Source organism: Schistocerca piceifrons, chromosome 1, assembly GCF_021461385.2.
Source record: "Schistocerca piceifrons isolate TAMUIC-IGC-003096 chromosome 1, iqSchPice1.1, whole genome shotgun sequence".
Lineage (NCBI taxonomy): Eukaryota > Metazoa > Arthropoda > Insecta > Orthoptera > Acrididae > Schistocerca > Schistocerca piceifrons.
The window spans coordinates 185,451,615-185,466,123 of NC_060138.1; the positions used below are offsets into that span (position 1 = coordinate 185,451,615).

Below are 14,509 nucleotides of genomic sequence, written 5' to 3' on the forward strand. Positions count from 1 at the left end.
GTTTGTGTTTGTTTGTGTGTCTATCGACCTGCCAGCGCTTTTGTTTGGTAAGTCTCATCATCTTTGTTGTGTGTGTGTGTGTGTGTGTGTGTGTGTGTGTGTGTGTGAGCGCGCGCGCGCGCGTGCCAATCTTTGGATGTAGCATTTTATGGCATCATAAAGAAATATTAGAGACTGGTTTTGAATGACTGGAAAAGTGGCTTCATGAACAGCTCGCAAATTTTGCCAAAAGATGGCTGCCAAACATTATCATCAACCCTGTATGATAAAATCAAAAGTATACAATAAAATGAAACTGTAAGTCAGAATCTTATTCGAGGAAAATGTGATATCTGGACTTTTAAGCAAGATCAAGCACTGAGCCATCAACCTGGACAAAGCAACTTTGACATGGATGAAAGTAGTCCAACAGTATCCATTTTTAAAGCCATGAGAGATGGAGTGAAACACCCTGCCTCGCAAAGTAAATGTCACAGCAGGAAAGAGTTTGTGTGTGGAGGATCTTGCAGAGAATCCAGATTACCCTTCCAGTGAGAACAATATTCCAGGTTTTCATCCATTAACTACAGGTAAAATAGTGTATGATTGTGTAATATCTCATTCACATATTTTGTTCTTTTTCTCGGTTTTTACTATTGCTCTTTTGAACCAGTTAGGTTATTTTACTTTATTCTTTTCTCACAGCTGATAGTAATGTAGAAGGAACAGCTAAAGACACTGCTAAAGTTCTGGGGAATTCAAGAAAGACTCAATGAAGTGTAAAATCCAATGATGGTTATCGTTAATGTGTCAACAACACACAGTAGACACAAGTACTTTGTGGTTGAAATTCAAGAGACAAGTGGCTCACAATTTCTTTTTAGGTTTCTAAGGAAACAGCAAAATAAGATTGTGTGGCCAGAATTGAGCATATAACTTTTTTTCTTAGTAAACCAGATATTTTGGAGTGTGATTTACATTTCACAGAAAAAAAAACTTGAAGGCTTTTCTCTACATTAAATGATAGGGAGGTTATTGCTAGTTCAGGTTGCATTAAGTTCAAAGTTAGTTCAATACCTATGTGTTATATTTTTACCATAAATAGTACATGGCTAAGAATAACTGTGCTGTGGCTTTATTGTGGTTGGTTAAATTATTTTTTGAAATATAAATTCATATTTATATATCATAGTCTTGATTAATTTGCACTCCAGCTGGGGATATTTTGACCAGGTAAGTACTTTTCATTAACAGTGTGGATGCCGACAAAGCTACCCCAACCATGGGTTAACTTTGACTGGTGACAAAAAATTATTTTCCTGGAAGTATTTGCATTTAAATGAAGTTAGGGATATCTTTTAATAGGTAGATGGCTTACCCATAAACTACCTTATTCAGTTTGAGGGAATTGTATATTTTATGTTCTCTGTGAATTTGTGTAATTAGATTGTTGTATCATGTCCAGAACACATCTCATGAAGCTATCCTCTATATACATGGAAATTTACTTTCACCTTCTCATACTGGTGATGCTTGTAGCAAGGAACAGAAATCAGGAGTATCGTTGTTGTTGTTGTTGTTGTTGTTGTTGTGGTCTTCAGTTCTGAGACTGGTTTGATGCAGCTTTCCATGTTACTCTATCCTGTGCAAGTTTCATCATCTCCCAGTACCTACTGCAACCTACATCCTTCTGAATCTGCTTAGTGTCTTCATCTCTTGGTCTCCCTCTACGATTTTTACCCTCCACGCTGCCCTCCAATGCTAAATTTGTGATCCCTTGATGCTTCAGAACATGTCCTACCAACCGGTCCCTTCTTCTTGTCAAGTTGTGCCACAAACTCCGCCCCAATTCTATTCAATGCCTCCTCATTAGTTATGTGATCTACCCGTCTAATTTTCAGCATTCTTCTGTAGCACCACATTTCGAAAGCTTCTATTCTCTGCTTGCCCGAACTATTTATCATCCATGTTTCACTACCATACATGGCTACACTCTATACAAATACTTTCAGAAATGACTTCCTGACACTTAAATCTATACTCGATGTTAACAAATTTCTCTTCTTCAGAAACGCTTTCCTTGCCATTGCCAGTCTACATTTTATATCCTCTCTAGTTTGACCACCATCAGTTATTTTGCTCCCCAAATAGCAAAAGTGTCTCATTTCATAATCTAATTCCCTCAGCATCATCTGACTTAATTTGACTACATTCCATTATCCTTGTTTTGCTTTTGTTGATGTTCATCTTACATCCTCCTTTCAAGACACTGTCCATTCCGTTCAGCTGCTCTTCCAAGTCCTTTGCTGTCTCTGACATAATTACAATGTCATTGGTGAACCTCAAAGTTTTTATTTCTTCTCCATGGATTTTAATAACTACTCTGAATTTTTCTTTAGTTTTCTTTACTGCTTGCTCAAGATACAGATTGAAAAACATCAGGGAGAGGCTACAACCCTGTCTCACGCCCTTCCCAACCATCCAGTGTCATATGACATGCATAAATATAAGATGCCTGTAGTATACAGAACTGGAAATTGTTTTGCAAATATTATTTTAAAATATCGTGAAACTTTAGCAAGTTGTTCAAAATTACTTAGATCATTCTGCATTCTCTTGTCCCTTTGGTTCACCTATTTGTGCACATTTTACTTAGCCAGTGTAATGTAATTTATTCTTTTTTGAAAATTTTACTATGGTGTATTTTCTTTCCTCATAATTTAAGAGTAAACAATGTGACACAAAATTTAGTGCACTTATTCCATATTTCTGAAACTACATTTTCAGCTTAATATTTACATTTTGTTTGTGTAAGTGTTTTTGCACTAAGGAAATATATTTTAACAGCAAAAGTATGAAACAGTCAAACCCGAAAGCTTAAAACTAACAAAAAAAAAAAAAAAAAAAAAAAAAAATAGATATATCTAAAAACAAAGATGATGTGACTTACCAAACGAAAGCGGTGGCACGTCGATAGACACACAAACAAACACAAACATACACACAAAATTCAAGATTTCGCAACAAACTGTTGCCTCATCAGGCAAGAGGGAAGGAGAGGGAAAGACAAAAGGATGTGGGTTTTAAGGGAGAGGGTAAGGAGTCATTCCAATCCCGGGAGCGGAAAGACTTACCTTAGGGGGAAAAAAGGACGGGTATACACTCGCGCGCACACACACACACACACATCCATCCACACATATACAGACACAAGCAGACACATCCTTTCGTCTTTCCCTCTCCTTCCCTCTTTCCTGATGAGGCAACAGTTTGTTGCGAAAGCTTGAATTTTGTGTGTATGTTTGTGTTTGTTTGTGTGTCTATCGATGTGCCAACGCTTTCGTTTGGTAAGTCTCATCATGATATGTCTGCTTGTGTCTGTATATGTGTGGATGGATACGTGTGTGTGTGCAAGTGTATACCCGTCCTTTTTTCCCCCTAAGGTAAGTCTTTCCGCTCCCGGGATTGGAATGACTCCTTACCCTCTCCCATAAAACCCACATCCTTTCGTCTTTCCCTCTCCTTCCCTCTTTCCTGATGAGGCAACAGTTTGTTGCGAAAGCTTGAATTTTGTGTGTATGTTTGTGTTTGTTTGTGTGTCTATCGATGTGCCAGCACTTTCTTTTGGTAAGTCACATCATCTTTGTTTTTAGATATATTTTTCCCACGTTGAATGTTTCCCTCTATTAATTCATATAAAAAAAAATAGATAGATAGATAGATAGATAGATAGATAGAGAGAGAGAGAGAGAGAGAGAGAGAGAGAGAGAGATACTCACGTAGAGCTGATCTTCCTTCACAGTCAACATTTACAGGATACTGACAGGGATATGCGAAGAATCGTGCCTTTGGATTAAAAAGGAGTCCATCTGGACATAGTTTTTCTGTTGCAACACCTTCTTCACACTCAATATATGCATCACACTGTTGTGGACTTGGAAATCGTCCATTCTTTTCTGGGCACGTGAACCCACCACCTCCACGCAGTTGTCCTAAAACTGTGGAAGAGAGAGGAACTGAGATCAGTGAAAGATAATAACTAACATGTAAACTGTACAGGGTGGTTCACGAAGATACACAGGTAATTTAGTATGTTATTCTACAAGTAAAACTAAAGAAAGTAGTTCATATAAACATAGGTCCACAAATGTTTAGTTGTGGAGTTATCAACTTTGGTAATATGATGACATGATTTTTTATGTATGGGGATGGATGAAAGACATAGTTTATAAGGACAAAGTCAATACACGTGAGGCATTACTTGCTCGCATTATGAATGCAATACACGAAATTAAGAACAACCCTGTGAAACTGAAATGAGCAACAAAATCTGTTCACATGTGCAGCTAAATGCATTGAACTTGATGGAGACATGTTTGAACATTTATTGTGAATGTATCATAAAATTGTATGTACACTGTATAACTTCCATAACACTGAGCTTTGTTTTTACCTGTTTAACATGAATTCGTGTGTGCTATGGTATTAATAAAAGCAGATTATCTGACACATTCATACAGTTTCAGTTAACATTATTACCATCATTTTTCCAAAATTAAAATCTCTACAATTTCTCTTTCAAACTTTGTGCAGTTGTCTGTAATTAAAAAAAAAAAAAAAAAAAAAAAAACAAATTGGGCCAAGTAGTTAATAAATTAAAAATTTTATGAACTTACATCTGTGTTTCTCTGGATGTTCTGGCAAACTACTGCAGATACACTTCTGAGACATGTTTTATTAGATTATCCAGATCAATAACAACAAGATAAATGGAAATTGTGCCTTACTTTAATCTCGTACAGTTTTGCGATGGCTTCATATTAGTGAAGTTGCTAAATTTCAGGCAAAATCTTTTATTAGCCGTAACTCCGTAACTAAATATTGGTGGACCTATGTTTACATGAATTTTTCTCTTTACTTTTACTAATAGAATAACATAAAATATTTGCATATCTTCATGAATCACCCTGTATATCAAAACGAATATCTTTGTGAAATACATTTATAAACAATTTATAAATATACTCTTAGAAAAGAAATAAAAACATCTTATCAGGCACTGTAGCAATGAATTGAGATTTCTACTTAGCATGAGCTTCCCTACGATTTTTCCCATCATACCGTAAGGAAGAGTGCTACTGCATGCCATATTACATTTATTATACATTTCCAGGCAAAACTGAAGACTGTAGAGATACATGGAGGGGAATAAAGTCTACTTGTGTCCAAAGTAACATGCAGTATTGCATGCCTTCCTTGAAAATGGTGAAAACAGATTGTAAATTTTCCTGTACAATTCAATTTTGCCAGTCATAAATTGTTCCCAGGACAGAATGACTGGCCACTGTTGACCTCATCTTACTGGGTAGTTCTTTTTTAATGAACACAGTATTTGTAATTAAAACTTACAAGAGCTTCTAATATACTTTGAAACTATTCAGTTGCAGCTCATCCCGTCTTGAACAGTTGGAATCTTGGGCATGTATATGAGATTGTAATGTCAAAGGAATAGGGAAAATAGAACTTCAATATTGTGGGAAGCAAAAATGGAAGGAAAACAATTATAGGTTTTTGATTGGAAGCTGAAAGTTGATTTTGAAAAATTTCCAGCAAAAGTTGGAATTTCATTTAAATAATTCCACCTTGAAATTCAATTCGGATGAAGTATCTGAGATGTTTATTTTATGCTGAAGGCAGAATTAAAACTATTCGAATCAATGAATATATGAAAATCAAAAATAGTGTAATTGCATTTCAGTGGTGAAAATTGTTAATTGTAATATTTTCAGAAGTTGAGTTGTGTTGCATGAACTTGAGCCAAATAAGTAATGAGAATTTGATCTAGTTAACACTAAAACATTACTGAAGGTATCCACAGCATGGACAAATAAAGGTATGTGAGTGCCAAAGAAGTGGAACAAAATGACTGCCAGGTAAGATCGAACCATTACAAGGTTGCAGAATGTCTTGAGGTAGCTATGTACAACTGGGCATTGTCTAGCGAAAACCTCCTTGCAAGTAATGAGGCCAACAGTGTGGAAAGTGTCTGACCTAATTTATAAACACAGTATTCTTTTAAGGTATCTGGAATCATTGTTGACATAGTACCATCTCTTCAAGCCATGTGTGAAAAATTATACACAGTGGTAAGATTACCCAGGCATATAAATTTGCTGGTCATCTATCCCTAGACAGAAATGGATGATTTGGTATTTGTAGTAGGATAGACTGATGATGGTATCTATGCTGTGATACAGGGTGACAATTATTGAACTAAATGATATAAAATCATCACAACTTCTGAACAGTTTGCGTTAGGACATTCAAACTGCAGGGTTGGATATGGGGCATGATAGGAATTAGTGTGCGCATGCGCACGTGCCTTGTCGTCAGCCATTTCCACGTGAAAACATCACGGTACAGTGTGCTTTTGCCTCTAGCAGCTATGAAGGCCTACTATGCGAGCAATAACAGCCCAGCTACAGCTCAAAGGAGGTTTGCGACCAAGTTCAAGCTGAAGACAACCAGTCCAAGTGTGCTAACAATCAAGAATGTCAAGAAGAGGTGCCGTGTTTCAAACCAGTCCCAGAAAATCGATCAGATGAGCTGCAAAACAGGTGGGAATGAACCAGGAGACACTGCGACAGATTGTTTTGAAGACCTTCCCATACAAAAATTCAAACCCATCAGGCACTAAGCCCCAGGGCCATGGAATAGCAGTTGTGTTTCGCCAACACTATTGTCCAAAAATTGACAAACAGAACTTTGATGTGAATATGGTTTGGTTTAGTGCCAAAGCTCATTTTCAAATGGATGTGTTCATCAGTAAGTAAAATGAGCAAATCCGGAGGGGGGGCTGAGAATCCGCATTTCATGGTCAAGAAGTCTCTTCATCTTCAACAGATGACTGTGGTGTGCAATGTCCAGTCACAGAAGAATTGGTGCAATATTCCTTGATGGCACAATGACTACCAAACGTTACATGAAGGTTTTGGAAGATGATTTCATCCCCATTATCTAAAGTGACCCTGATTTGGACAAGCAGGAGAATGTTTGGTGTCCTGGAGGAACACTTTGTGGACCGCATTCTGGCTCTGGGGTATCCAGAGATCACTGACATGGGCCTCAGTTGGCTGCCATATTCTCCAGATCTGAACACATGTGACTCCTTTTTGTGGAGCTAAAGAAAAGATGTGCAGCAATAACCCCAAAACCATTGCTGAGCTGAAAAAAGCCAGTCATGAAGTCATCGACAGCACCTGTGTTTTGACACTTAAGCAAGTCATGCAGAATTTCGCTATTTGTCTGCACCATATCATCGTCAATGATGGCAGGCTCGAACATGTCAAAACCTAAATTCGAACATCCGTAGTGACATTTACATGTTGAATAAAGTGTGTGCATGCTGTAGTTTGTAACTAATTTACTTTTTTTCTGTATAGTTCAATAATTGTCACCCTGTACACTATCATCCAGTTTGACACTTCAGAAAGTAAAGAGAAGTATTGCTGCCATGTAAAAAAACATGACAATTTTTTTAAAACTCAAGATAGTGTCATAGTAACAAAAAAGTCCAGTTGTCATCACCCTACATGTGTCTGACATGTACATATATCTTTTACAGCAGGTTGTGTAAACTTTTCAACACACATTTTGGAAAAATGAACTCGCAAATTGTGATTATGTTCCTGCATGAGCTGCAGAATATTTCAGAAGAAATGAAGATTTGTGCTGGATTCGGACTGGATCCCAGATTTGCCAAGCGTCACGAGCTGTCCACTTCATCATTTTAGCTATCCAACACATACTTCCAGGAATGGCTCAAATCTCCAATTTTCTTGGTTCCTGCACAGGGTGACACTGTTTTCTGTTGTCATTGCTGTGCTAGGGCATGAAATGTTACAGCTGTTACAAAACCATGATTGCAGTTTGCGAGTTCATTCTCAGTGCAGCTGTTGATCGTTGATGCAGTGTCTCAGACACTGCACTGCAAAAGTTTTGAAGTTTTGGTGCTGGACAAACATCTGTGATGATGATGACCCAGTTGGGGTGTATTGCTATGACTTATGAGTTGTCTCAACAATCACCACTTGTTGGGGGAAGTTGTAAGTCCTAGTGTCAAATGTTAACTGATTCTTCCATTACTTCAGGGTGGAACAACTAATAAATGAAAAGCACTGAATTGAGGATGTTCTAATGTACTGATTTATTTTGTTAACTGGTTTTTTACTTACAAGACCATCCTCAGACTTTTAACAGTTGAAGTCTGATAACGGTCTTATAAGCCAAAACCGAATTAATGAAATAAATTAATACTGTAGAACACCAAAAATTAAGTGATTATTGTTTATAACTAATGTAAAATCCAATAGTGGAAAGTCCAGGTCAGAATATCAACAATTATGAAAAGGATAAATTGCTATTTACAGTAAAGCTGACACAATGAGCAGCAGACAGGCACTATGAAAAAGACTGTTACATGCTAATCTATTGGCCGATGTTTTCTTCAGCAGGGAAAGGAAAAGACACACACATTCATACCCTGCAGGCACACATATGCATCCATGGCCACTATCTCCAGACTGCAACTGTTGCATTGAAACAAAAAAAAAAAAAAAAAAAAAAAGGCAATCAGGAGTCGAGCAGGGAAGAGGGAGGAATAACAGAGGGCAGTTGGGGGAGAGAAAAGAGTTATCTGGCAGGGCATGCAAGGACTACTGTAGAAGGCTGTGGAAGAGAGGAGATGGGGGGGCGGGGGGGGGGGGGGGGATAGATAAGTAGGAAGGAAAAGATTGGTGGGCGCATTGGCAGAGAGGTGACGCAATGAAGATGAGGGGACATGAATTTGCAGGAGGTTACAGGACAGAGGGGGCAGAAGCTGTTGGGTGGAGGGTGTGGGGACAGTAGGTTGAGATTGTGATAATCTTGGGAGCACAGAATATATTGTAAGGGTAACTCCTGTCTGTGCAGTTCAGAAAAGCTGATGATGGAGGGGAGGATCTAGAGGATCCAGTATGTAAAGCAGCTATTACTCCTCGAGTGGGTGCTCCTATGTATAAAGTGTGCCAACCACAAATAACATTGTTTTGTACTATTGCATTGTTATTTTACAATTGCAAGCCCATACCTGTTGCTTCATCATTGCTTCAGCTAACACAGTGATAATTTGTTTTGCCATACGTCCAAGTGAGCAGCAATAATATGAAATAAAAAGCAAGCTGTCTGCCTACACACCCACCGGTCTTTTCCTCTTCTCTGCACCTTTCCTTTTCCGCTCCCCTTTCCTCCCCATCCCACCCTCACAGTCTCCTGATGTTGCGCTTGGCAACTTTGTCCTGCCACCATCAAGTGCCTGCACACTCTGCCAGGTAGTGCTAATTTCTCTCCCCCTGCTATCCATCGTACATCCCCACCCAACTTCATATTGCTGTTTGTGTTTGACATGACACAGTTGCATTCTAGCCGAAGTGGCTGGAGATAGTATAGCAGTCACGTATGCATGAGGTGTGCTTGCTTATGTGAACGTGAGTGAGGGTTTTTTTTTCCCCTCTCTCTCTGAAGAAGGCTTTGGCTGGAACCTCAATTGTGTAATGTTCTTTTCATCATTTCTGTGTGCTTCTCAACATGTCATCTTTATGATAAGTAGCAGTCTATCCTTTTCATAACCTTGTTGATATTCCAACCTGAACTTTCCATTGTTTCAATGTTATTTTTGATATTTACAACAGATTGGTGGATATGCTCACATGGTGTAGTTAATATCACCAGTGTTTTAAACATACCTTTACAATGAGCTCAGCTACTGTTTTTGGTTATGGCTCTTTTATGTTGTTTGGAAGCCATGTTAATATTTTGTGTATCTATTCCCCAAAAAAGAATTCCATAGCTAAGATTTAGTGTACATGTGAATAGTCTGGAACTGAAAGACACTGCTGTTGCACACTGATGAGAAAGGACTCTTAAGGGCATAACATGCTGTTAGCAAGTATCCTTGTGCCATTTCCGGATACTTTGAGTTTGTTATGCACTCTGTATAGGTGCCGTGTACATTTAATTTACCAGTGTTGTTCTTCCTTGTCAAACTAAAATTCATTTCATTTGTTTAATTTACTTTCAGTGTCATTTTATTGCATATTTACTAATTGTAAACTTCACTGAAGGTTTCATTTTCTTTTTCCGGAAGGAGTTCTCTTTTTTTCCTCAGTGGCTATAATACAGTATTACTGTCATCAGCAAAGAGAATATTTTCCCTGTGACTAGCACTATTGGGAAAGTCATTGATAGTTTAGATTTATTTAAGGTTTGTGTTATCTCTACTTACTGTACTCTGTCTGCTAGGTTTGATCACAGTCAGTCATTAGCTATGTGTATAATACAGTTGAAATTAAAATTAAATTTATTTTTCAGTATGAATAAAGGTTTTATTGGTATATAAAAACAGATCAGATTGATCATGTTCTCATACATAGCAAACACAGAAAAACAATTAGTGACGTATGATTCTTCTAAGGAGCTGAAATGGGGTCAGATCATAATCTAGTAATAAGAACAATGAAAGTCAAGCTGAAGGCAGCATCAAAAGTGAAATCCAGACCTGAAAACATGAACAGATTTGATTTGCAAAATGTGATAGGGACAGAAGGAATGATGAAGTACAAAACTGAAGTTTCAAACCGGTTTGAGGCCTTAAGTAATATGGAAGAAAGCCTTGAAATGACCATTGATGAATACTGGAACACTGTAAAAGAAGTCATCCTCACAGCTGCTAATAATAACCTGCAGAGAGCTAAGAAAGTCAGGAAGAAATGGTTTGATGATGAGTGTGAAGAAGCTGAAGACAAGGTTATGAAACAACAGAAAAAATGGTTGCAAACAAATAAGAATCCTGAAATAGAACTTGCTTATCGGCACTCTCAAATGCAGGCAAACAAAATTAACTGAAAGAAAAAGAAACAATTCCTAAAACAACAGACTGAATCTATTCATGAATATAATTGCTATAACATCATCTTGAAAATGTATGATACAATGAACAAAATTAGAAAAGGTTTTAATTACAAGGCCAATGGCCTCCTTAGGGCATCAAGATAGCCTATGTTCTTGGGTTGAGAAATAATCACTAAAGGCAGAAGATCCAAAGATGGACAACGGCATAGGAAACCAAGGGTAGGTGGGACACTTTGAGCCGTAGTGAAGGCAACTCACCTAGGAGAAAGCTACTCTGATCACATAGTGGGTGGCTCAGAACCATGGATGGCAGCACCATCATAGCTCAGGCTCGGAAAGCTGATAACCTGCCAGCCTTAAATTATGAGATCAAAGAAAAAGGAAAAAGAAAGTACCGGACTGATCAAAATGTTGTTGACAATGGAATGATTAATGGAATGCTTGGTTTGTGTGTTGGAACTTGAAATATTAGATCATGACAGGAGGAATGAAACAATTGGACACAGTACTAGACAACTATAAGTGCCTCATAACAACTAAATAAGACACAAGAATCCCCCAAGGAATCATGAAGGTTCGAGATCACTACACATTATTCAACAGCAATGAGGATTGGCAAGATTGGTCCTCTGGAGTGGGATTTGCTGTTCACAACAATATGTTCTCAGCAGTTAGTAAATGACCAACGATAATGGTATTAGGCTGATAAATTTTGCTGACCTTAGAAGAATGATCATTAGTAGCACCTACTGCCCACGGAAAGAGATGCATAAAGCTACATGGATATCACCAAATGGTAAGACGAAAAACCAGATTGATGATGTGTTGGTGGATGGAAGGATTGTGGATGCATTGAGCAAGTATGAACATACCACAGCACTGATATGAATTCAAACCACTTTTTAGTAGTTTTGAATATCTCTCTAAAACACTCTACAAAATGGCAAAGGAAAAGAGAAGGAATAGTTCATCATGATAAGGACAAACTTTCAAATGAGCAAGTAAGACAGCAATACTAAGATAGTCACTGGCTCGCTTTTGTCAACAGAGGCCCCGGATAATGTAGAAGGAATATGGACACAATTGATGGAAGTGGTTATTCAGAGTGCAAAAAGAAAGAACTGGGACGACAACCTAAACCTAAAAACAAACCATGGTTTGATGATGAATGCCAATTGGCTGTTAAAGATAGACTGGAGAAGAAATTAGAGTGGTTAAACCACCCATCAGAAGATACACAAGCAACATAGCCTACTCAGAAGTGAGCTGACTGACAGACAGGTTCATTAGAAGGAGGAAAAGAGAATATGAGAAGAAACTATTGGTGGCAGTTGAGGAATCGAAGGAAACACCGCACTCCTTTTTCAAGTTGACATGTTTTGTTTGAGGCAATTATAAACAGCAGACTTTAATCCTAACAGATGAAGGGAATGTGGTACCGTCTATGGATCAAGCAGATCAGTTTGGAAAGCATTTCAGAAAATTGCTAAATGTAGAAACTCCAGAAGGACATAAAGAACAAGATTGGAAGTTAAGTGCAGAAGAAGAGGAAGTACCTGAATCTGAACCTGGAAGAGATAAGAACAACTGTAGTCACTCAAAAACAATAAAGTGCCAGGTGGTAGTGGTATTAGTGCAGAACTGGTTAGAAACAGAGAGGAAGTTTTATTGGAGACACTAAGACAGCCTATTGTGAAAATCTGGTCATCAGAGGATATCCCAGTTGAATGGAAGAGAGCAATTGCATGCCCAATTTTTAAAAAAGGAGATGCCACCAAAGTAGACAATTATCGACGAATCTCGCTACTTGAGATAGGTTATAAAGTCTTAACCTCCCTGTTACTTAGTCACCTGAAACCTGTTGTACAAGAGGTCATAGGACCATATCAATGTGGACTCATGGCAAGATGCACAACCATAGATCACATCTTTACACTACGACAGCCAATGGAAAAGTACTATGAATTTTATAGAGAATTACACCTCATATTTGTAGATTTCTGACAGGCCTATGACAGCATTAATCGGACTGTATTACGGAGGATAATGCAGGAGCTGGGCATCATAAGAAAATACATCAAAGTGATTGAAGCATGTTATGCAGATACAAGCTGCCAAGTATGGTTTGGAAACAAAATGTCAGAGCCTTTCACTGTTTAACACAGTTTGAGGCAAGGAGATTCTTTGTCCCCACTAAAATATGGCGGAGATGCATTGCACAGACGTTCAACACTGCATTGGATGAGGTACGACGTGAAATTGGTAATGATAGGGAGATGGATATGATGGAACTGACACAACCTTGGCCTTTGCCAATGATGTGGTGATAATGGGAGACTTACTTAATCAGATAGTGTCTGACACCACCAGGTTCATGAAAGAGGCAAGCAAAGTCAGATTAGTTGTCAATGATGGGGAAACCCAATATATGATCATCTCCAACTGACAGGATTTCCCTACCACTATCAATATAGATGGACACTATTTTGAACAAGCAGAGAAATTTAAGTACCTGGGATTGATACTATCTAATAAAAGTGAGACTGAGAAAAAGATTCAACAGAGAATAATTAATGCTAATTGTGCCTTCTTTAGTCTCAATAACTTATTCGAGTCGTGCTTGGTCTCACAAAACAGCAAGATCAAACTTTACATGGCACTGGTAAAACCGGCTGTGTTAGTGAGACATGGGCGACTTCACAAACACTTGAAGAGCACATTTGCACATTTGAAAGGAGAGTGCTCAGAAAGATCTATAGCCCTACATTCAACAGAGAAAATGGAAGATTGGGAAGGAGGCAAAAAGAAGACTTGTACCAACGTTTTGGGAAAACTGGCGTTGGTAGGACAATCAATGGACGATGACTCCAGTGGTTTGGACATGTCATAAGAGCTTGAGAATCTATTCCCGGCTGACTGAAAGATGTCAAAGAGGTCATCCAAGGACTAGGTGAAAAGATAGGGTGACAAGGATGTTGCAGAAGGTAGGACCATCTCCGGAAGATGCAGTGAACAGAAGAAAGTGGACCAACATTTGCCGGAAATACCTGCAACTGTGATCATGACAATGCTCCTTCCTGTGTCACTGATTGTGTTATTGATCTTTGTATAGTGTATTATTCTGTTTTGTAATATTTATTTTGCTTTCTGTCATGGGCCTTTATGGCCTGTTATGTACAATAAATGATGATGATGATAATGATGATGAAACAAAAGTAATGAAGGCTTTAACTGGCAATATGATGATTGAAGCAACAAAAATTTTAGCAACAAGCAATGAGTATTTTGACAACATACTGAATTGTTCTGATCCAGAAGCACCAATTACTAGTTCCAGAAACAGTAACAATTGCGAGGAAATTCCAGAACCCAAATATGAGCAGGTAGTAGAGTGTATCAAATGCCTAAAAATGGTAAAGCAACTGGCAGTGACAGCATCCCAGCTGAGATACTAAAATATGGAGGAGATGCATTGCACAGACGTTTATTTCATCTTATACAGACAATCTGGAAAACATAGAACATTCCAACAGAGTGGAGAAGAGTCATTAATAGCCCCTATACATAAAAAAGGAGACAGGGA

At 38.1% G+C, this 14,509-nt stretch overlaps 1 protein-coding gene across 1 annotated transcript in view; it reads right to left on the bottom strand.

The window, feature by feature from the left end:
* Positions 1–14,509, bottom strand: part of LOC124802762 (protein obstructor-E-like) — an 88,043-nt gene that overhangs the window by 18,662 nt on the left and 54,872 nt on the right. The window contains exon 2 of the mRNA XM_047263757.1: positions 3,759–3,977. Coding sequence (XP_047119713.1) covers positions 3,759–3,977 — 219 coding nt within the window. The remainder of the gene's footprint in view (positions 1–3,758; positions 3,978–14,509) is intronic.